At 44.6% G+C, this 24,426-nt stretch overlaps 1 protein-coding gene across 1 annotated transcript; it reads right to left on the bottom strand.

Annotated features, from left to right (window-relative positions):
- Nucleotides 1-6,898: 6,898 nt before the first annotated feature.
- On the bottom strand, nt 6,899-23,849 carry LOC141082369 (uncharacterized). Its single transcript, XM_073566308.1, has 8 exons — nt 23,717-23,849; nt 23,536-23,633; nt 20,625-20,774; nt 20,318-20,497; nt 20,112-20,235; nt 19,931-20,028; nt 19,642-19,732; nt 6,899-8,378 (listed from the first exon to the last, which is right to left on the bottom strand). The coding sequence occupies exons 1-8, from the start codon at nt 23,847-23,849 to the stop codon at nt 7,021-7,023; spliced, it is 2,232 nt and encodes a 743-aa protein (XP_073422409.1). The 3' UTR covers nt 6,899-7,020.
- Between the last annotated feature and the right edge of the window lie 577 nt (nt 23,850-24,426).

The following is a 24,426-nucleotide window of genomic DNA, read 5'->3' as shown; positions in this document are numbered from 1 at the left end:
CGTATCTGCCCTCGTCGTCCACTACGCTGGTGATTAGCTGGAAGGCGACGGTGTTCTTTATCATGATTACTACTCCTCTTTTTTTATCAATTGCATGGGAATGAAAGACATTTGGGAAATTTCTATTCTGCAGTCTGGGGGCGTCAGTGCTATTTAGGTGGGTTTCCTGAACACACAATACATCTGATTTTAGGGATTTGGCCTCTTTCCATAGAAGGGATCTTCTCAATGGACTATTCAGTCCCTCTACATAAATGCTAGAAATGTGAAGAACCATGTACAGATTACAGATAAAATCTATGTATCACCACTACACAGTTAGAAAAAATGGGGGAATAACAAAAAACAAACTTTAATTTTGTGAAAAAACTGTAGCTTCAAAAATAGAGTTTGGTTCTAAGTGAACCTCCTGGATATGCTCCTCTATCCAGTATATAGAGGGGGTATTGGGGGCTGCTATGCTCCTCTATCCAGTATATAGTGGGGGCATTGGGGGCTGATATGCTCCTCTGTCCAGTATATAGTGGGGGGGGGCATTGGGGGCTGATATGCTCCTCTATCCAGTATATAGTGGAGGGTATTGGGAGCTGATATGCTCCTCTATCCAGTATATAGAGGGGGTATTGGGGGCTGCTATGCTCCTCTATCCAGTATATAGTGGGGGCATTGGGGCTGATATGCTCCTCTATCCAGTATATAGTGGGGGGTATTGGGGGCTGATATGCTCCTCTATCCAGTATATAGTGGGGGCATTGGGGGCTGATATGCTCCTCTATCCAGTATATAGTGAGGGGGTGAAGAGAAAGAAAAAACCTCTCCTCTCGTGCCTCCGCAGACCACGGTGAAAAATAGTCTTGTATTCTCTTCTCTTGTTCATGTCCACTCCTTCATCAGGGTGGGCAGCATCTTCTTCAGCGGGGAGCTGGTATCCTCGTCCACCGTCGCCAGTGACCACTTCTGCAGAAGAGGCATGGCCTCTCGGGGGGAAGTCAGGAGCTGCGTGGCTCCATTCTTGGTGACGATCACCGTGTAGCCCCACTTGTACGTGATCCCGTTGTCCTGTAGGATCTTGGTGGCTGTGGAAATCTCCCGCCTTCTGTTCAGGGTCATGGCGGATAGGTCGGTGAACACCATGATGCTCTAGAACCTCTGGGAGCTCCGGTCCACACGCTGCAGCTTTGCTAATGGCTTATTTAAAATGATAAAAATAGAGCCTGCAATTACATCCCTGAGCACAGAGGCGGGGGCACTTTTGGGTTTTGAGATCCTGTGCGCTCTATTATGAGGTCTCGCTGCTCCGCCTCAGGGACTAGTGCGGTAAAGAAATCTGTTAGGAACTCCTACAACGCACCCTGTTGTGAGTTCATTTTCCCCTTCGTCACTGAGGTCTGGTGAACTCCCTATTCTGGTAAGGGAAGGTAATGAGCCTGATTATCAGGCACCTGAGCCTAATGAGGATGACTGGCTGAGTGGAGTCACGGACTGGATATAAGGCTGCCGACGCCCTTCTGCCCTGCTGGTGATTTCTCTGTGGACTTCTAGGACACCAGTCTGATTCCTGCTCCTCTAAAGCTAAGTTTTCTGCTTTGCCTGTCAGCATTTGTGTTTTGTTTTTGTTTTCCTTGCTTTTCTGGATTCTGCCATTCCCTGCTGGGGTGAGCTGAACCTCCTTTTGCCTGTTGCTCTGTCTTCAGAATATTCCTGAGTACTGACATAGCTTTTTTGAAGCCTAGCGTCTTCAGGGCCTTTTTCACTGTCAGTCTGTTGGCTCTTATTTTCATAGGGTTTTTCACGGATTGCAGACAGCAGCCTTCCTGTACTTTCCTATCTAGTTAGCTTGGGCCCCGTCTTTGCTCAGTCTATCTTTCTGTCTGTGTTAGTGTTTTCATCTTGCTTCACCGTCATTATATGTTGGGGGCTGCCTATTGCTTTGGGGTCTGCTCTGGGGCAGTTTGGATTTCCCCTTTCTTTCTTTAGGCCTATTTAATTCTCCGGCTGTGATCGAGGGGTCTAGGGCATCGTAGGAACCCCCCACGGCTACTGTTAGTTGTGTGGATAGGATCAGGGGTCTGCAATCCGATAGCTGCCAACCTCTCTGGTTTTCTGGACTTAGCTAGCATTTCTGTTTTTGCCTCCTACGGTGACTCAATCATAACAGAATCACCCGCCATACCGCAGATCCTAGGGTACTCAATAGCAGGAAAGAATTGTGATAAAAAAAAAGTGTGTATATTCTTTCCTCTATATCTCTGAGGCCGTAGGGGGAATTTTTTTTTCTCTCAATGGAGATAAAGCAATTGTCTGATCGTGTGGAGCAGCTCGCTGCGGAAGTGCGGGGAATTTCCGCCTACCTTGCTCGTTCGCATGCTGTTGAACCAAAGATCCCTACACCTGATGTATTTTTTGGGGATCGATCTAAATTTTTGAGTTTCAAAAATAATTGTAAATTATTTTTTGCCTTGAAGCCTAATTCGTCAGGGAGCTCTGCGCAGCAGGTTAAAATTGTCATCTTTTTGCTGCGTGGCGATCCCCAGGATTGGGCGTTTTCTTTGAAACCAGATGATCCTATTCTGACTAATGTGAACGCATTCTTTCAAGCTTTGGGGTTGTTGTATGACGAACCTAATGCTATTGATCAGGCTGAAAAGACCCTGTTGGCATTGAACCAGGGTTGAGATTCTGCAGAGTTGTGCTGTCAAAAGTTCCGAAAGTGGGCGGTCCTTACTACCTGGAATGATAATGCCTTGGCTGCTTTCTTTCGGAAGGGTTTGTCAGAAGCCGTAAAAGATACTATGGTGGGATTTCCTGTTCCCTCTGGTCTGGACAATTCTATGTCATTAGCCATTCAGGTTGATCAGCGTTTACGTGAACGCAGGATTGCACGAGAGGTGTTGCCACGGTTGAACAGACATCTGAACCTATGCAATGTGATAGAGTTTTGTCTAAGGCGCAATGTCTGGAGTTCAGAAGGCGTAATAAGCTGTGTTTTTTCTGTGGAGATGCCTCGCATATTATTTCTGTTTGTCCTAAATGAGAGAAAAGCTTTGCACACACGTTTTCTGTTGGTGGTGTTCAATCTAAGTTTCTTCTGGCAATTACTCTGATCTGCTCCCTGTCCACATTTTCCGCCAAGGCTATTGTGGATTCGGGAGCAGCGCTAAACCTAATGGACTTGGATTTTGCTAAACGTTGTGGATTTCCGATGACACCTCTGCAGACGCCTATCCCTTTGAGGGGGATCGATGCTACTCCTTTGGCTAAAAATAAACCTCAGTTTTGGACCCAGGTGGTCATGCGGGTCGCCCCAGACCATCAAGAAAATTGCAGATTTTTGGTGTTGCATGGTCTGCATGATGCCGTTGTTCTGGGGTTTCCCTGGTTGCAAATTCATAATCCAGTTTTGGATTGGAAATTAGTGTCTGTGGTGAGTTGGGGTTGTCGGTGTGCCTTTAGTGAGGCTCCGTTTTTTTCCACCTCTCCTCAGTCGCATGATGTTCCTGACTATTTGGCGGACTTTTATGATGTATTTAGTGAGAATGAGTCTGCGTCCTTGCCTCCTCACAGGAGTTATGACTGTGCAATTGAACTAAGCCCGGGGTGTAAATTTCCCAAGAGTCGGCTCTTCAATTTATCTGTACCCGAGCACGAGGCTATGCGGTCCTATATTAAGGAGGCGTTGGAGAAGGGTCATATTAGACCATCCTCTTCACCCTTAGGTGCCGTTTTTTTTTTGTGGCCAAAAAGGATGGTTCTTTAAGGCCTTGTATTGATTATCGTGCCCTCAATAAAATTACTATTAAATATCAGTATCCGTTACCCCTGATTTCGGATCTATTCTCTAGAGTTAGAGGTGCTTGCTGGTTTACCAAGCTTGACCTCAGGGGGGCGTATAATCTTATCTGCATTAAGCAGGGGGATGAATGGAAGACGGCGTTTAATACTCCGGAGGGACACTTTGAGTACCTGGTGATGCCTTTTGGGCTCACTAATGCCCCTTCTGTCTTCCAGTGCTTCATGAACGATATTTTCCGAGACTTTGTCGATAAATTTTTGATTATCTATCTGGATGATATTTTGATCTTCTCCAAGGATTGGGATTCTCATGTGGAACATATTCGGACTGTGGTCCGGATCTTGAGGGAGAATTCCCTGTATGTCAAAGGATCGAAATGCCTTTTTGGAGTACAGAGGATTTCATTTTTGGGATTCATTTTGTCTCCGTCAACTATTGAAATGGACCCGGCCAAGGTACAGGCCATTTATGATTGGGTTCAGCCCACTTCTTTGAAGGCCCTCCAGAAGTTTTTGGGTTTTGCTAATTTTTATCGGAAATTTATAGCAAAATTTTCTAGTATTGCCAAGCCATTGACTGATCTGACTAAGAAGGGTGCTGATGTGTTGAATTGGCCTCCGGAGGCTGTTGCTTCCTTTCAGGAGCTGAAGCGAAGATTTACCTCCGCCCCGGTTTTGTGGCAACCTGATGTCTCACTCCCGTTCCAGGTAGAGGTGGATGCTTCTGAGATTGGTGCAGGAGCTGTTTTGTCCCAAAAGGATCATGTAACATCTAAAATGAATCCCTGTGCTTTCTTTTCCCAAAAGTTCTCTCCATCTGAACGTAACTATGATGTGGGGAATCGGGAACTGTTGGCCATGAAATGGGCATTTGAGGAGTGGAGACATTGGTTGGAGGGAGCTAAACATCAAGTTGTGGTCCTCACTGACCACAAGAATTTGATTTACCTAGAGTCGGCCAAACGCTTGAACCCTAGACAGGCTAGGTGGGCCTTGTTTTTTTACACGTTTTGATTTTGTGGTCTCTTTTCTTCCTGGAACTAAGAATGTCAAGGCAGACGTCCTCTCTAGGAGTTTCTTTGCTGATTCTCCTGTGGTGACCAAGCCTGCTACCATCTTAGGCGAAGGGGTAGTTCTTTCTGCCATCTCGCCCGATTTGAGACTTGCTCTGCAAGAGTTCCAGGAGGACAAACCTGAGCACTGTCCCAGTGGAAAGTTGTATGTTCCTGACCAGTGGAAGAAGAGAGTGATGTCTGAAGTTCATTGCTCTGCATTGGCTGGTCATCCAGGTATTTTTGGTACTAGAGATATGGTGAGTCGCTCTTTTTGGTGGCCCACCTTGTCTCATGATGTCAGGAATTTTATGCAGTCATGTGGGACTTGCTCCCGGTCTAAATCTTGTTCTCGCTCTAGTGGGTTGTTGATGCCTTTGCCGGTCCCCAGGAGGCCATGGACCCATATTTCAATGGATTTCATCTCTGATATGCCGGTGTCTCAAAGAATGACTGTTATTTGGGTGATTTGTGATAGGTTCTCTAAGATGGTTCATCTTGTACCACTCCCTAAGTTGCCATCTTCCTCTGAGTTGGTGCCCCTGTTTTTGCAACAGGTGGTTTGCTTACACGGGATTCCTGAGAACATTGTATCTGACAGAGGAGTTCAGTTTGTGTCTAGATTTTGGAGGACCTTCTGTTCCAAGCTGGGAATTCAGTTGTCCTTCTCCTCTGCTTTTCACCCTCAGACCAATGGGCAGACAGAGAGAACAAACCAGACCTTGGAGTCGTATTTGAGATGTTTTATTTCCGCTGATCAGGATGATTGGGTTTCATTTTTGCCCTTGGCCGAATTTGCTTTAAATAATAGAGCTAGTTCTGCCACTTTGATGTCACCTTTTTTTTGTAACTTTGGGTTTCATTTCATTACTAGCGATATCTCTTAGTGTGACATGCCCTTAACACAATGCATAATTAGCATATCAGCAAATATCACCAGTGATCAAGGATAAGCGCACAATAAAAGTCAATATTACCGGCTTACACAAACAAAAGTTTGCTTTCCTGACCAACCAGAAATCAACACTTAAATTTAAAGCCAACATACATTTAACATTCTATTATTCTTCGTTTGCTAAAAAATAGTCATCTGGTTAATTAAGATACAATGCTGTATGTCTTTACAATGCCAAAAGTAAAAAAAGAAATGTTTTTAAAAATATTAAAAAAAATAAAAACGTTCAAATTACCCCCCTTTCAAAATAAAATAAAAAAAATCAAACATACACATAGTTGTTGTAGCGGCGTTCAGAATCGCCCGATCTATCAATATAAAAAAGAATTAACCCTATCGCTAAATGGCGTAATGAGATAAAACGTAAAAAATGCCAGAATTACTTTTATTTGGTCGCCACAACATTGCATTGAAATGCAATAAAGGATGACCAAAAGATCATATCAGCACCAAAAAGGTATCCATTAATAACGTCAGCTCGGCACACAAAAAATAAGCCTTCACCCAACCCAAGACCATGAAAAATGGAGATGCGACGGGTATCGGAAAATGGAGCAATTCTTTTATACTTAACCTAATAAAGAGGAGTTATTTTTACTGATACAGTGGGTACGGAAAGTATTCACACCCCTTTACATTTTTCACTCTTTGTTTCATTGCAGCCATTTGGAAAATTCAAATTCATACTATCTATTCCTGACACTGGAGGGGCTTATAAACTTCCGAAGTATATAGTTTGATGTTTGGGATCTGCCAATATGGGGCTAGTTTTCTGACTGTTTCGAATAACATGATACATGATTTTATTTTTTTTTTTTTCGTTTAGTCTCGCTTGAATAAAGGTCAATATTACATAGTCTCCTGATGAGTCGTCTTTGGTGAGGACGATGAAACCTGTAGAAATGAGAGGCTTGGAGAGTGAGTGTGTAAATGTCACCTCACCCTATATACTGAGATGTGGGGTACATGTTTTTTCTATTAGTCACTTTCCAACTAACCTTCAGGGGGTGAATTATGGGTATAGTTTTACATTTGCAATAAATAAGGTTAAATTTTTTCCTTTCGTCAGCAAACATGAGGAATGACAAGAGACAACCCATTTAAGAAGGTGCAATTTTGGTTAAAACTATTCTAACATTATAAACATATAAAAGTATACTCCGCTAAGTGACATCTCTGATGTTTATTAACAGTTGATTTCCAAGTAAAATATTTCCCACATTAAGGAAATGAAAATGGCTTTTCCTCTGTGTGACTGCTCTGATGGCGATCAAGAAGCGCTTTCTGGTTAAAATATTTCCCACATTCTGAACTGGAAGAAGGCTTCTCCTCTGTGTGAGTTCTCTGGTGGGTAAGAAAACGTGATTTCTGTGCAAAATATTTCCCACATTTTAAACATGAAAAAGGTTTCTCTCCTGTGTGAGTTCTCTGATGCCTAACACAATGTGATTTAGTATTAAAACATTTCCCACATTCTGAACATGAAAAAGGTTTCTCCCCTGTGTGGATTCTCTGGTGCTTAACACAATCTGATTTAGTGTTAAAACATTTCCCACATTCTGAACAGGGAAAAGGCTTCTCCCTTGTGTGAATTCTCTGGTGGACAACAAAATGTGCTTTCTGTGCAAAATATTTCCCACATTCTGAACAAGAAAAGGGTTTCTCCCCTGTGTGAATTCTTTGATGGGTAACAAAATGTGATTTATGTGCAAAACATTTCCCACATTCTGAACATGAAAAAGGCTTCTCCCCTGTGTGAGTTCTCTGGTGCATAACACAATCTGATTTATTCCTAAAACATTTCCCACATTCTGAACATGAAAAAGGCTTCTCCCCTGTGTGAGTTCTCTTGTGGGAAAGAAAACGTGATTTGTGTCCAAAACATTTCCCACATTCTAAACATGAAAATGGCTTCTCTCCTGTGTGGATTCTCTGGTGCTTAACACAATCTGATTTAGTGTTAAAACATTTCCCACATTCTGAACAGAAAAAAGGCTTCTCCCCTGTGTGGATTCTCTGGTGCTTAACACAATCTGATTTATTGTTAAAACATTTCCCACATTCTGAACAGGAAAAAGGCTTCTCCCCTGTGTGAGCTCTCTGGTGTCTAACAAAATGTGATTTCTGTGTAAAATATTTCCCACATTCTGAACAGTAAAAAGGCTTCTCCCCTGTGTGAGTTCTCTGGTGCCTAACAAAATGTGATTTAAGTGCAAAATTTTTTCCACATTCTGAACAGTAAAAAGGCTTCTCCCCTGTATGAATTCTCTGGTGAATAATAAAATGTGATTTCCATGTAAAACATTTCCCACATTCTGAACATGAAAATGACTTCTTTGCTTTAGGAGCAGTTTGTTTTTTAATGCCTCTTTTGTGACTTTGATTTTCCTTAGTAATCGGTAATGAATCAGAAGATGGGACCTGTTTCATAGGATCAGATGACATATCTTTGCTGTAAATGGATGATGGTATATCTGGAGTAATAGCAATCACTTTAGTTGTATCTTGTAGCATCTCAAGATCATCAGATTTAAAAATTGACGATGTCATCCGTCCCTCTGATCTCCTGCTACAGTCATCTGCTAAGATAAAAACAATTATTTTTTAATAAAATATCATTGAGTTTTATAATTTTGAGCATTTCTACTTAAACTGTCCATAAAAATGGCAAGCTATGTAAAAGCTTTAATTATTTACAAAGACAATGACAGTTCACACTCTAATAGAAAACTTTGTTGGATGAACCAGTAGTGTGCGGTGTTCAACTGTTTGTACATTCTGCCTCTCAAATATCGAATAAAAAGAAACCAATCAATGTTATGTAGGTGAAAATAATACCAATTCTCATCTCACAAAAACAAGTCCCAACTCAGGTCCATCATCTGTCAATAGAAAACCAGAGGTTCCCACACTATTAGTGACTCAAAGGCTGTTGAAAAGCAACAAGGTTTCCATAAACCAATCCAGCAAAATCCACTCTCACTTCGGAGTCTTGCAGTGTGCGCAAACAACATTTAGGATCCCTGTATTTAGCAATATTATAGTGAGAAGAATCCACTTAATTTGCGGTGTCTCCTGGAGAACAATCTGGGCACTATGTGCTGGGTAAGAAAATGGCAAATGTGTAATTTTCACTCTCCAACATCCACTGCGGGTTAATTTCCGGAAAGTGGCTGTGGAGTCAAAATATTCACTCCTCCTAAGGATTATAACCCTCAGTGAATTAATTAATAACATGGAATTACTTTCTGAGGATTTCGACTATTCTGGTTTTCTGTCATTTAGTTATATTAGGGCTTCTGCATATGGTGTGTCCAATCTCATCTGGGATCTGTTCCTGCTGTCCAGCTGGAGTAATCTGCTCCCTACTTCAGCCAATTGGAAAGTACCACACCCTACTAAAGCGCAAAGCACATGGCCGGAATCTGCCAGATACAGCGCTGTTCTCCTCTGGTTCAGTCCTCTGTGCTCAGCTTGTGGCTTGTGTATTTGTTTCCTGCTGTGACCGTGGCCCGTTTACTGACTACTCTTGTGTCTTCTGATTCTGTCCTTCTGGTTCTGACCCAGCTACCTGACTATTTTTCTTGCCATCTAACACCACAAAATAGCAGGTAAGGCCATGGTCCAAGCCTAGGGGTCCCAGTGTAAGTCCAGATTCCATGTAAGGGTGTTAAAGGGCGATGAGGAAGGCAATCCTTGGGATATGGGAAGCAGAGAAGATAGAGCCAAGCATGTTCATGGTGGACATCTTTTGAGCTGCCAGGTGACTATGAACAGTGCTCCCAATACATTGTGTCTGCAAACTATTCCAGCTAGATCTGCATTCATATAGCTAAATGGCGCTCCTTCCCTTCTGAACACTGCCATGTGCCCAGACAGTAGTGTACAATCGTATATAGGGTACAGTGCGAAGCTGGAAAATAATTTGTAAGATCCATTTGTTTTCTATTATCCTTTGTGAAGAATTCCAAACTTACCACCACATAAAGTGACACACGTTAGATATTAATAATGGGGCCTGATTAGGAACTACTAAAATGATCAAACTCCACAGTCTCCATCAGTAATAAATGAGTAACTAGTGGTGAAACCTCTCTGGTGTAATTAGCGTATGGGTCTCGGAGACTTCACAATCTATACTATCGTAAGGTCCAATATTTTCTGTCAGATGAGTTTCAAGAAGAAATATATCATTTGAAGAGAACTGTGTATAAGGCCGGTTTCACACGTCCTGATATTTCCGGTACCGGAGATGTCCGTGTGTGTAATACTCGTGGCACACGTGTGACAACTATGTCAGCATCTGTACCACATGGACGGCCGGCAGGGAAGTAGCGCTACATTAATCTCTGTTCCCCGGTGGCGGGTGCTGAAGACGCTCTCATCATTCTCCTCTACTCTGCCGGCAGGGAGAATGATGAGAGTTATATTAAAGTGAGAATGATGATAGTAGGTGCGGGCGTTTGGGACTATTACTCCCATCAACCTACACCTGCTGCTGCCAAGAACAGTGACAGCAGGAGCGGATGATGGGAGTATTCCTCACCCACTGCCTGCGTTATAACTAAATAAATGAATGAAAAAAACGGTGTGGGTTCCCCTGTATTTTCTATAACCAGTCTGGCAAAACTGACAACTGGGGGCTGCAACCCTCAGCTGTCAGCTTCAGCAAGGCTGGTTATCAAGAATAGAGGGGTCCTCACACTGTTTTTTTTAATTATATAAAGAAATAATTTAAAAACATGGCATGGAGTCCCCCCATTTTTGACAACCAGCCTTGCTAAAGCTGACAGTTGGGGGCTGGTATTCTCAGGCTTGTAATGGGTCATGGATATTGACCCCCCAGCCTAAAAATAGCAGCCTGCAGCTGCCCAGAAAAGGCACATCTATTAGATGCGCCAATTCTGGTGCTTTGCCCGGCTCTTCCCACTTGCCCTGTGTTTTGCTTTATTTCTAATAAAAGACTTTATTCTGGCTGCATCTTTATTTATCATATAACTATAGGATTAGTTATGGATAGGTGTCTTACTTTGATACCTGGTGATGAAATCTTTATTTGTAGCTTTCCGTTAATGAGATTCTCGTGCTCTGGGGCGGGGCTGTGGTGGCCTGTGGGCGGGGCTTTATGAGGTGTGCTGATTACATATTCATCTGTATTGGCTTGTGACAGGTCGCTGATCCCTCACTGACCTGCCCCCCATTATTACATAATACATATAATAGCATTGATATTATTGGTGATAATGCCTATAATATTGTGGCAATTGTGAGGCTTAGAAAAAAAATTACATCCAGCAAAATGTCACCAGCGGCCCCTGTGCAGTAGCCTCTATCTCTTACTTATAGATGCTACTGTGCAGGCGTCGCCATCGCCGGTGTCATTTTGCTGGATGTAATTTCTTTCTAAGCCTCACAATAGCCACAATATTATAGGCATTATCACCAATAATATCAACACTATTATATGCATTATGTAATAATGGGGGGCAGGTCAGTGAGGGATCAGCGACCTGTCATAAGCCAATACAGATGAATATGCAATCAGAGCACCACATAAAGCCCCGCCCACCGCCCCGCCCCAGAGCACGAGAATCTCTTTAACTGAAAACTACAAATAAAGATTAAACAACAACCACAAGACGGATTTCATCACCAGGTATCAATTTAATCAGTATAACGGTGCTGACCTGACAGTGTCTGTAGGTTACTGAGCACAATCCTGCTGACAGGGGCACTTTAAATTTAGATCTTAGGCATTTGGAAGAGGCAATGGAGAGATTTTTTGAAGACTATCAGAGAGTTACAGACTCACATTAGGCAGGTAGGCCGATCCCACCACAATCAAACTATCATACAGAAGGAACAGGTAAAAAAAAGACATAGAATAAAAAAATATGTTACATCCCCAACAACAACGTATGTACAAGGGGAGAACACTAAACTGGAGCTGCCTCATTTATGGTGGATCATTGGAACCACTATGAGTCCTGACCGGAAGAGTAGAGAAAGTATTAGTGCCCCCATTTCAGGAGAGATTGTGCAGTAATCTGAAATCCTTTGGCTGGAAAAGATAATGGAATTCATGACGTTTAGTAAATCTATGAAACCAGGGCTGGAGCCAACACATCTCCTGCAGGCGGGAATAAATGTATATTACAGCCATCAGCCACGCACAGCTTAGAGATCTATCATGGCACAGGTGGAATGTTTGTCCTGTAGATTATCACAATCCTCCTTGAAATTACTGTATTTTTTGGACTATAAGACGCACCTAGGTTTTAGAGGAAATTAGGAAAAAAAATTGAAGCAAAAAATGTGGTCAATTCTGTACTTAATATCCCCTAACCTGGTATATATGGCCCCCTCATCCTCATTCTGATACACATGGCCCCCTCATCCCTATCCTGGTATGCATGGATCCGTCATCCCTATCCTGGTATGCAGTGCCCCCTCCTTCCCATTCTGATACACATGGCCATCTCATCCCTATCCTGGTATGCATGGCCCCCTCATCCCTACCCTGGTATGCATGACCTCATCCCCATCCTGGTATGCATGGCCCCCTCATCCCTACCCTGGTATGCATGGCCCCCTCCTCCCCACCCTGATATGCATGGCCCCCTCCTCCCCACCCTGATATGCATGGCCCCCTCCAGCCCAACCTGGTATGCATGGCCCCCTCCTCCCCATTCTGATACACATGGCCCCCTCATCCCTATCCTGGTATGTATGGCCCCCTCATCCATATCCTGGTATGCATGGCCACCTCATCCTTATCCTGGTATGCATGGCCCCATCCCTACCCTGGTATGCAGGGTCCCCATCTCATCCTAGTATGGATGGTCCCATCCCTATCCTGGTATGCATGGTCCCATCATCCCTATCCTGGTATGCATGGTCCCATCCCTATCCTGGTATTCAGGGCCCCCATCTCGTCCTGGTATGCATGGCCCCATCTCGTCCTGGTATGCAGGGCCCCATCTCGTCCTGCTATGCATGGCCCCAACAGAAAACATAAAAAACCCAAAACATTGCACTTTCCTACCCGGCGCTCCCTTGCAGCATCCTGCTCCGGTGCCAGCAACTGCTTTATGCTTGTAAGCAGCGCTGAGAACAGTGAGTATTCACAAATATTAATTTCTCTTAAGTAGTGGCACACGTGACCGCAGGTAGCAGCAGGAAGCCGGTGGCTGACACTGTGCCATACTGAAGAGCAAAGAATACTCACTGTCCTTTGCGTACATAGTCCTGGCAGCTGTGCTCTGCTTGTGAGCAGCACATGACGTCCCTGCCATGCGCTGCTTACAAGCATATAGCAGTTGCTGGCACTGGAGCAGGACGCTGCGAGGGAGAGTGGGGTAGGTAAGTGTAATGGTTTGTTTTTTAACCTTTTCAGATGCGGCCATGCATACCAGGATGGGGATGGGGATGTGGGCCAATTATAAGGATGGGGCCATGCATACCAGGACCGGGGTTGGAGGCTAATCATATCAAGATACTATTATTAAAGAGAAATGAATATTCATTGCCCTCCAAGCCCATGGTAGTGGAATGCAGTGAATATTCATTTCTCTTTAGCAGCGGCAACAGGAGTTAGTCGCAGCCACCAGCTCCAGCCTCCTGTGACCCGCTGCTCCGCCGATGCCATTCCCCACCTCCCCACCACATCCAGAGCCGATGCATCCGGACTATAAGATGCACCCCCCATTTTCCTCCATATTTTTTAAGGAAAAAAGTGCATCTTATAGTCAGAAAAATACGGTAGTTTTAACACAAATTGAAAAGTCAGGAAAAAGGGAAACTCTGTTATTGTAGAGAAATTCACACTTGGCCTCACTGCACATTTACTGTTGTCGATCATAAAAGGGAAGTTTGGCCAGAAAGACTGGACCTGGTCTTGTAGGGACCATGAGACATTCAGCAGCACAGAAGGGAGAGAAGATTTATCCGATAAGATCTCAGGGATCTAGGAAGCCAACAGCATCATTACCCTCCGCTTTCTCTTACAGGCCCAGCATATTTTTCTTCAAGTGATTTTCTAACTTGTCAGCACATTCTACGTACGCTGTCATTTGGCTTTATAGTTACAGATCTGGGCAGGTAACAGTCAGTGTCTCCTAATCCCAGGGGGTAGGTGGATCCTCCAGGTCGTAAGTTCTATATGGGCAGCACGGTGGCTCAGTGGTTAGCGCTGAAGCCTTGCAGCGCTGGAGTCCTGGGTTCGAGTCCACCAAGGACAACATCTGCAAGGAGTTTGTATGTTCTCCCCGTGTTTGCGTGGGTTTCCTCCGGGCACTCAGGTTTCCTCCCACACTCCAAAAAACATACTGATAGGGAATTTAGATTGTGAGCCCCATCAGGGACAGTGATGAAAATATGTGCAAACTGTAAAGCGCTGCGGAATATGTTAGCGCTATATAAAAATAAAGTATTATTATTATTATTATAGAAAAGGGCTTTCAATGCCCAAAGTCATGTGAACAGTTTTAGGTGGAGGAGAATGTTGTGGTCTAGAGGCAAAATGGTGATCATGGTAATAGGGCCGGACTACACCACCGATAAAGCAGCCACAGCCGGTGACTGAGAGGAATCTGTGACTTCTCTGTATTCAGTGGTTACTACTTGTGAAGGGTTAATACTAAAATCACAGCTGAAGTTTCGTTTTGTCCATTCTCTGAAGGTTTCGTTTCTTAATTTTTGTTGCTGTAAGATACATTTTTGTAATTGGCAAGGGTTGTCATGAAACCAGACTGTTCCCATCAGGTGAAAGATAAGGGAACCGGGGGTGTAAAACTCTGAAGAATATGCCATTATACTACTTTCTATGATGGACATATATGTAGTTTCCGGTTTTCTTGCAATATTATTGGCTTATAAAGTGAAATGATGCTATTGGTACTTGAGAACCTTGCATAATTAAGCAAAAGATTATAAAATATGTGACTAAAATAAAGGGGCTTAGTGATCTGCCTCGATCCTCCTGTACAGAGACCCCCATCTCCGTGTGGTCATTTGAGTTGCTAACAACACTGCAATAATTTGGACATCACTGGCTCAACTGTGAAGGGTTAATTAGCCCTCTCTAAATAGCTACCTCGACAGCTTGGTGCGCAACGTGGGGCCCCTGAACAGGGACGCCTCTGCCCCCGGAGGACAACAACACAAAGGACCCTCGGAGCGGACACAGGTGCTGGAAAATTGGGACTGATCACGCCCCACGACAACCACAGTAAGTTGGCAGTTATACTGTTCAGACTGACCCTTGGTGTGGTTTTCCTGTGCTTGTTGCTGCAAAGAGGATCTGAGGTTTATCCCCTGGTGGGGTGATTCATGGGTGAAATCATATAGAGGTGTAGTCCCGTTGGGGGCCCAGTGCTCGAACCGTACCTCATAAGGGACGGACACCCCGGATTGACCAGTGATTGTGACTCTCTTTATAGTCAAAATATCCTGAAATTCCCGATCATTATTAGTATTGGGGGTGGTGATGTGATCGAAGATGGGTAGGATACGTAACTCAGGTATATATAGAAAGATATATATAACCAGAGGTGTCCGGAGGGATAGTCTGAGACGCCCTCCTCCTTTCACTGAGTACCGCAAATTTTGGGCAATTCCAGAGGGGGATTATTGACCCGGTGGAACAGAGACTGAAACGGCCGCCAGATCTGTGCACAATTTAAGTCAGGGTATTTAGCTCTAAAGGAAAGAATTATGTTTCTGTGGAAGAAAAAGAAAAGTTTGGAATTGTGCGAAGGATCAGATACTGTTAGTCTTATGATTCAAAGACGAGGAAAGAAATTTGTCAGGAATGCAGGAAAAATATTTTCGATTCTGGGATTTCCTAAGGGCGGGAGGTTGCAGCCTACGCTATGGGACGAAGGAGTTAAAAAGAATAAAGGAAGGTTGACTGATGATGGATTACTTGAAGGCGCTGAGGAATTCCGTGGCTTGGCACATGAATTGTATAATGAAGGTTATGTGGACATTGAACAGCAAGTGAATTCTGATTGTTTCTGTTACGGCTATGTTGAAGAAGCAAAATTGTCTATTATTATGGCAAAGACGGGATGTATTGTGGTTCAAGAAAGTGACTGTGGTGTGAGAAAGTGATTGATTAAAGAAGGAATTGAGATTAATGATACTAATGTGTTAGGCAGACGAATAGTTAAAAGTGATGATTTGAAAGAAGAGGTCTCCCTGCTGGATGACAATTGTACAAGGAGACCGAGAGTCGCAGCCCCCACCTCTGCTGACGGCACCTATTATCATCCGCTGCCAGCCTTAGTCCCCGTTATTGCTAGTGGTTAGTGGTTGCCACCCCTTCCATTTACCAGATCCAGAGGAAAAAAAAAAGTTTTGAGAAGACTTTAACCCACTCTGTTCAGCAAAGAGAGAAAAAAAAAAAAAAAAAGAGCAAACAGCAGCCTCTAGCCCCCACCGCAGCTGTGAGCACACAGTGTGCCCTTCAGCCCACACAGCAAACTCTCGCCCCCCCTCAGACTTCAGCAACTGGGAACCCTGCTCCTCAGCCCCTCCCTGTTAATTCTCATCTGCAATGCGCTGTGCCCGATTCGGACACTTTCAGAGAGATTGTCATTCCCCTGCTGTTTTAATCGGAGTAGATGGTAGACCCAATTAATATACTTTTATAAACCCTATTTCTGTGGGACCTTTCCCCAAGGTTACTATTCAGTTTGTAATCTCTCCCACATGTCCTGTAAATTTACTAGGGGCAGATTTATTATCACAGTTCCGCTCCAGAATACAATTCCAAGATGATGGTCAGATGGTTTTTTTCGTTATATAATCCCTATGTAGATGAAGACAATGAGGAAATCTGTATTTTTCATGCCATCCCTACTGTTATGATGGCCCTGATAGGCCCAGATCCACCCCCAATATTGCCTGAGGATCAACGACTCACCCCATACCTCTCAGAGAAACCATCTAAACTTTGGTGAAAAGGGCCAAATGATATAGGGAAAATGCCTTTAGAACCAGTAAAAGTGTTTCTCAAACCTGGTGCCTAATCCACATACTCTTTTGTCCCAAATACCCCAGGATGCTGCTTGGTTTACAGTTATTGATCTTACCAATGCCTTCTTTAGCATTCCGTTACACCCAGACTGCCAGTTTCTATTTGCATTCACTTAGCAGGGCCAACAGTTAACATGGACAGTTATGCCACAAGGGGCCCAAAACAGTCCCAACCAGTTTGCAAAAAAATATGAGCAGGTGTCTTTTGCCATTGTTGCCACTGTTAGCCTCCTTAAGTATCTGGCAGCACTGAACTGTCGGGTTTCGGCCTCGAGACTTCAGTTCTGCCTTGGTCAAGTGATATTCTTGGGTCACTGTCTCCTTCAGGGTGTCAGACACCTCGCAGAAGAAAGAAAAATAGCTGTCAGCTCCCTTCCTTTCCCAAAAGATGAAACTGAACTCCTTTTTCTTGGACTATGCACTTATTGTTGTCAGTGGATACCGGATGCATCCCGCATAATGCAACCCCTTTACAATGCCTTGAAAGACGCATAATGAACTATAAGGAAAGATGGCAGTGATGAGGATTACCTCCAACATGATTGTTCCCAATTTCTGATAGAAGAAACAGCTACTCCACCAAATGTCAGTGAGAATCCACTCCCAAATCCTGATCTGGTGTTATACACGGATGGTTCAAGATATGCTGATGGGTTTGGTAGATTGCACACGAAATATGCTGTTATCACAGAGGACACTGTAGTGCACACAGCTGCACTCCCACCCTCACAGTCAGCACAAGAAGCAGAACTCCAGGCTCTGTCTACTGCATGTACTTTGGCCAAGAACAGACGGGTTGATATATACACGGACTCACGGTATGCATTTGGTATTGCTCACGATTTTGGGGCTCTGTGGACCAATCGAGGGTTTATTACTACTGCTGGAACCCTAGTGAAAAATGCTGAAGCTGTTAAAACCCTCATGGACTCGATCAAATTACCTACTCAGGTGGCTATTATCAAAGTTAAGGCGCACGGTCCTAGGACCAGTCCACAGACTGTTGGCAACGCGTTTGCGGATATGCAAGCAAAAGCCGCCGCTCTCTTACCCGTTGAACCAACCACACCAACTATGGTGACCACATGCTCTCAGCGTAAACAGTTACAAGAAGCATTGACTCTACAAGAACCTGATGATCTACAACAGACTGAAGTTTTCTGTCAGACCGCTTAATGACGATGCAGAGAATGTCTCCAAAGGAAGAGGTGAAGCAATGGAAGACTGATGGGGAACGAATGGATAATGGTCTCTGGAAAAAGGACCAACTCGTGTGTCTCCCTAAGCGGATGTACCCTGCTATTGCCATATGGGCACATGGACCTACACATTGAGGAAAGAATGAGGCCCTCGCACTGGTGCAAAAATTCTACTGGGCCCCAGGTTCTCCAGTTGGCCGGAAGCATTCCCTGTTACCAACATGACTGCAAAGACCACAGCGAAGAAACTGGTGATGGAAGTTATATGCAGATATGGGGTTCCAGAAGTTATCAGAAGAAACTGACCGTGCTGTTCAATGTGTTATTCAGCTTAGTAAACATCTTACTAACACCTATGTTCTAGTTTTCTTTTCTTTTTTCCAGATTCAGCAGAAACCGACACCTGTTATAACCTGAAGCCTGGTGATTTGGTAGTCATGAAAAGGCATGTCAGAAACCACAGACTAGAACCCTTGTATGACGGTCCCTATCAAGTCCTCCTCATCACCCAACAAGCCAATAGCAAATGAAGGGGCATAATGTTTTGGTTTTCCCGCATTTTCCATATTATTATTGGTAGAAGTTAAGAGTTAAAGTTAGAAGATACTCAATGACTCAGAGATCAATACGATAAAGACAATGATTGTAATAGGGACAGTTGGTGGTCAGACACTTTCTCCTTTCTCAATCTAGCCAATTGATTTAAGGGAATAGGGGGCTGGATAACTGGGATCTTACAAAGCTTGTTACACATTGCTGCTTGTATCCTTGTTGTATATGTGATACTAAAACTTGTTCTTTGGTGTATTTCTGTATATATTAGGAAATTCTACACTAAGACAGCTAATGATGATACCAAAAGTGTTGTTGCCCCTGCTCTTCTCTACACCGATCTCAAAAGGCTACTTGATGAAGATGTTGAAGCCAAGCACATGCCTAACTAAAAAAGATCCCCACCACCGTCATCAAAAATTGTTATTCATGAACTGCAGTATACAGGGGGGATGGGTGCGCCGCGACAGCCATGACTGATAACACGGCATCAGCCATGTGAAGACCAGTACCCCTCAAGCTGTTAGCTTGGGATAGCACCTCTGATGCTGCATATGTGTTTAAAATTTTTTTATCTAGGGGGGAATGTGAAGGGTTAATACTAAAATCAGAGCTGAAGTTTCTTTTTGTCCATTCTCTGAAGGTTTTGTTTCTTCATTTTTGTAATTGGCAAGGGCTGTCATGAAACCAGACTGTTCTCATCAGGTGCAAAGATAAGGGAGGCGGGGGTGTAAAACTCTGAAGAATATGCCATTATACTACTTTCTATGACGGATATATATGTAGTTTCCGGTTTTCTTGCAATATTATTGGCTTATAAAGTGAAATGATGCTATTGGTACTTGAGAACCTTGCATAATTAAGCAAAAGATTATAAAATATGTGACTAAAATAAAGGGGCTTAGTGATCTGCCTCGATCCTCCCGTACAGAGACCCCCGTCTCCGTGTGGTCATTTGAGTTGTTAGCAACACTGCAATAATTTGGACATCACTGGCTCAACCGTGAAAGGTTAATTAGCCCTCCCTAAATAGCTACCTCGACATACTCACCTGGGTAGTCATATGTGGGAATCTCCTCTTTACACCACTCATCACCCCTCACATATGTCTCTGTAGTATAAATATGGGTCAGATCTTCACCCTGAAACAAATATTGTAAAAGTCACCGACAGATGGAGAAGTCCCATCTATGATCAGCTCTCATCCTGCCATCTCCACCGTTCTCATTACACAAGTATAAAACATATAATACTGGTGGATAAAACAAGACTGAGCACAAGACCTTCACAGCCATCTACACATCATAGGGGAGATCTCCTGACACCTTCTCTCCATCTACCTGATGATCCTGAGGAGCACTGGGATCTTCTTGTTTACAGTCCTGTGGAAGAAGAGGACGGGGACATCTCTCTGGTGTTGACCTCTTACTGGAGAGATCTGGAGGAAACACATACAGGGACTGAATTCATTCTCTACATACAGATAATTATAGGCCGTGCGCATTTAGTCCTGTCTATTACCTGGTGATGTGAGGGGCTGGGGAACCTCCATTATGATGTTCTTGTACAGATCTCTGTGTCCTTCTAAGTAATCCAACTCCTCCATGGAGAAATAGACAGCGACATCCTGACACCTTATAGGAACCTGACACATACAATGATACCGTCATCCCCCGATCCCTTCATAGTGTTACTGTATAATGTCCCACCATTCCCAGCAGTGTCACCTCTCCAGTCAGCAGCTCAATCATCTTGTAGATGAGTTCTAGGATCTTCTGGTCATTGATGTCCTCATGGATCAGGGGGTGAAGTGGAGGCCCCGTGATTGGGCTCAGGGGTCTTCCCCATCCCTCAGACACAGGGTCTTGACAGGGATCACTAGAGGTCTTCTTCACCACTGTGTAATCCTGGTTATGGAGAGACATTAATAAATCTCACTACAGGCATTTCCAGAGTCCTCACCTCTCCAGTTCTGTCCATCTGTTATTCCCATAGATAAGAATGATGTAATGTGACGTCATCAGAATCTCTCACCTCTCCAGTGAGACGGAAGAGGATCTCTAGGGTGAGGTGTAACATCCTCTCCGCTATCTTGTCTCTGTCCATATCCATCCTTGATGGGTAAATCAGGAAAATTCTCTTCTGTAGAAGATCTTCACTGAGAGGATCCGATATTGTAGAGACCTGAATGAGAAGAAGATGATCCGATGTAACATCATAAGAATCCTGTGTAATAATACAATTACTGGAGATAATAAGGGAAACATATGAGGAGACTTATTATTTTACATATATGTCTCTGTAGTATTAATATGGGTCAGATCTTCACCCTGAAACAAATATTGTAAACGTCACAGACAGATGGAGAAGTCCCATCTATGGTCAGCTCTAATCCTAAGTAAAGTTAGATGTAATCATTATAATTTGTTATAACTATCTCTACATATAAAGCTGAGTGTATAGCCCCGCCCACTCCGCTTAGCCACATTCACGTTAATATCCCACATCATCCCATAATCCAGAGCCACCGGACTACTACCCCTAATATCCCACATCGTCCCGTCAGCCAGAGCCACCGGACTACTCCCCCTAATATCCCACATCATCCCGTCAGCCAGAGCCACCTGACTACTACCCCTAATATCCCACATCATCCCGTCAGCCAGAGCCACCGGACTACTACCCCTAATATCCCACATCTTCCCGTCAGCCAGAGCCATCGGACTACTACCCTTAATATCTCACATCACCCCATCAGCCAGAGCCACCTGACTACTACCCCTAATATCCCACATCATCCCGTCAGCCAGAGCCACCGGACTACTACCCCTAATATCTCACATCATCCCATCAACCAGAGCCACCGGACTACTACCCCTAATATCCCACATCATCCCGTCAGCCAGAGCTACCGGACTACTACCCCTAATATCCCACATCATCCCGTCAGCCAGAGCTACCGGACTACTACCCCTAATATCCCACATCATCCCGTCAGCCAGAGCCACCGGAATACTACCACTAATATCACACATCATCCCGTCAGCCAGAGCCACCGGACTACTACCCCTAATATCCCACATCATCCCGTCAGCCAGAGCCACCGGACTACTACCCCTAATATCCCACATCATCCCGTCAGCCAGAGCCACCGGACTACTACCCCTAATATCCCACATCATCCCATCAGTGAGAGCCACCGGACAACTACCACTAATATCCCACATCATCCCATCAGCCAGAGGCACCGGACTACTACCACTAATATCCCACATCATCCCGTCAGCCAGAGCCACCGGACTACTACCCCTAATATCCCACATCATCCCGTCACCCAGAGCCACCGGACTACTACCCCTAATATCCCACATCATCCCGTCAGCCAGAGCCACCGGACTACTACCCCTAATATCCCACATCATCCCGTCACCCAGAGCCACCGGACTACTACCCCTAATATCCCACATCATCCCGTCAGCCAGAGCCACCGGACTACTACCCCTAATATCCCACATCATCCCGTCAGCCAGAGCCACCGGACTACTACCCCTAATATCCCACATCATCCCATCAGCCAGAGCCACCGGACTACTACCCCTAATATCCCACATCATCCAGTCAGCCAGAGCCACCGGACTACTACCCCTAATACCCCACATCATCCCATCACCCAGAGCCACCGGACTACTACCCCTAATATCCCACATCATCCCGTCAGCCAGAGCCACCGGACTACTACCCCTAATATCCCACATCTCCCAACATCCTGGCATCAGAACCAGAGCGCTGAGTGGATTTGCCCTGACTTCCATACGAATGATCCCTTTAATAGAAACCTGTGGTGAGAATCAGAGCGGAGGGATTTGCCCTAACTTCCATACAGTAGATCCCTTTAAGAGAAGACTGGGGTCAGAACCAAAGCGCTGGATGGATTTGTCCTGACTTCCATACTATAGATCCCTTTAAGAGGGGCCTGGGGTCAGTACCAAAGCGCAGAGTGGATTTGCCCTAATTTCCATACCAATGATCACTTTAATAGAAGCCTGGGGTTAGAATCAGAGTGCTGAGGGATTTACCCTAACTTCCATACCGGTGATCCCTTGAAGAGAGGCCTGGGGTCAGAACCAAAGCGCTGGATGGATTTGACCTCACTTCCTTACCGGGGATCCCTTTAAGAGGGGCCTGGGATCAAAACCAGAGCGCTGAGTGGATTTTCCCTGACTTGCATACCAATGATCCCTTTAATAGAACCCTGGGGTCAGAATCAGAGTGCTGAGGGATTTGCCCTAACTTCCATACAGGAGATCTCTTTAAGAGAGCCTGGGGTCAGTACCAGAGCATTTGAAGGCAATTGCCATGACGTTCATACCGGAGATCCCTTTAAGAGAGGCCTGGGTTCAAAACTGAAGCGCTGGATGTATTTGCCCTAACTTCCATACCAATGATCCCTTTAAGAGGCAAGATGTGCCTATGGGACGGAGGATGTGTGATGGGTATATGGGCAGGGAGGGGGGGGGATTCATTTCTGTCGTGCTCTCTGCTCCTTTCTGGGGGGCAGACAATGGCTGGGAGCTTATGTTCCCGGGGATGCTAGATTTCTCCCACCATGTCAGTGTCTGCTGAGGTGTTGTCAAGTGGGAAAACTTGCTCATATCAACCAGCTCAGCTCAGCTGCTTTTAACCAGCTCTGGTGAAATGAGAGATGCTTAGTGATTGGTTGCAAGGAAAACTGCTGCTGCTCATAGCAGCCAATCACAGCTCAACTTCTTTTGAACAGCTCTGGTGAAATGAAAGATGCTTTGTGATTGGTTGGCGATACACACACACACATTCAGTTTTATATATAGAGATATAATACTGGTGGATAAAACAAGACTGAGCACAAGACCTTCACAGCTGTCTACACATGATAGGGGAGATCTCCTGACACCTTCTCTCCATCTACCTGAGGATCCTGAGGAGCATTGGGATCTTCTTGGTTACAGTCCTGTGGAAGAAGAGGACGGGGACATCTCTCTGGTGTTGTCCTCTTACTGGATAGATCTGGAGGAAACACATACAGGGACTGAATTCATTCTCTACATACAGATAATTATAGGCCGTGTGTATTTAGTCCTGTCTATTACCTGGTGATGTGACGGGCTGGGGAACCTCCATTATGACGTTCTTGTACAGATCTCTGTGTCCTTCTAAATACTCCCACTCCTCCATGGAGAAATAGACAGCGACATCCTGACACCTTATAGGAACCTGACACATACAATGATACCGTCATCCCCCGATCCCTTCATAGTGTTACTGTATAATGTCCCAGCATTCCCAGGAGTGTCACCTCTCCAGTCAGCAGATCCATCATCTTGTAGGTGAGTTCTAGGATCTTCTGGTCATTGATGTCCTCATGGATCAGGGGGTGAGGTGGAGGCCCCGTGATTGGGCTCAGGGGTCTTCCCCATCCCTCAGACACAGGGTCCTGACAGCGATCACTAGAGGTCTTCTTCACCACTGTGTAATCCTGGTTATGGAGAGACACATTAATAAATCTCACTATAGACATTTCCAGAGTCCTCACCTCTCCAGTTCTGTCCATCTGTTATTCCCATAGATAATGATGTAATGTGATGTCATCAGAATCTCTCACCTGTCCAGTGAGATGGAAGAGGATCTCTAGGGTGAGGTGTAATATCCTCTCCGCTATCTTGTCTCTGTCCATATCCATCCTTGATGGGTAAATCAGGAAAATTCTCTTTTGTAGAAGATCTTCACTGAGAGGATCCGATATTGTAGAGACCTGAATGAGAAGAAGATGATCTGATGTAACATCATAAGAATCCTGTGT

The sequence above is a fragment of the Dendrobates tinctorius genome, unplaced genomic scaffold, assembly GCF_039654945.1.
Source record: "Dendrobates tinctorius isolate UK_male_01 unplaced genomic scaffold, ASM3965494v1 ptg000017l, whole genome shotgun sequence".
NCBI classification, from domain to species: Eukaryota; Metazoa; Chordata; class Amphibia; order Anura; family Dendrobatidae; genus Dendrobates; species Dendrobates tinctorius.
This window is presented reverse-complemented; position numbering and strand designations above follow the sequence as displayed.

Bases quoted from the DNA above. Each gene is read 5' to 3' on its own strand.
- LOC141082369 (XM_073566308.1), bottom strand. From the start codon at position 23,849: ATGTGTCAGGTTCCTATAAGGTGTCAGGATGTCGCTGTCTATTTCTCC. The intron at 23,634-23,716 runs GTAATAGACAGG...TGTTTCCTCCAG, and splicing joins CCAGCCCGTCACATCACCAG to ATCTATCCAGTAAGAGGACA. The intron at 19,733-19,930 runs GTAGATGGAGAG...TATTTGTTTCAG, and splicing joins GTGCTCCTCAGGATCATCAG to GGTGAAGATCTGACCCATAT.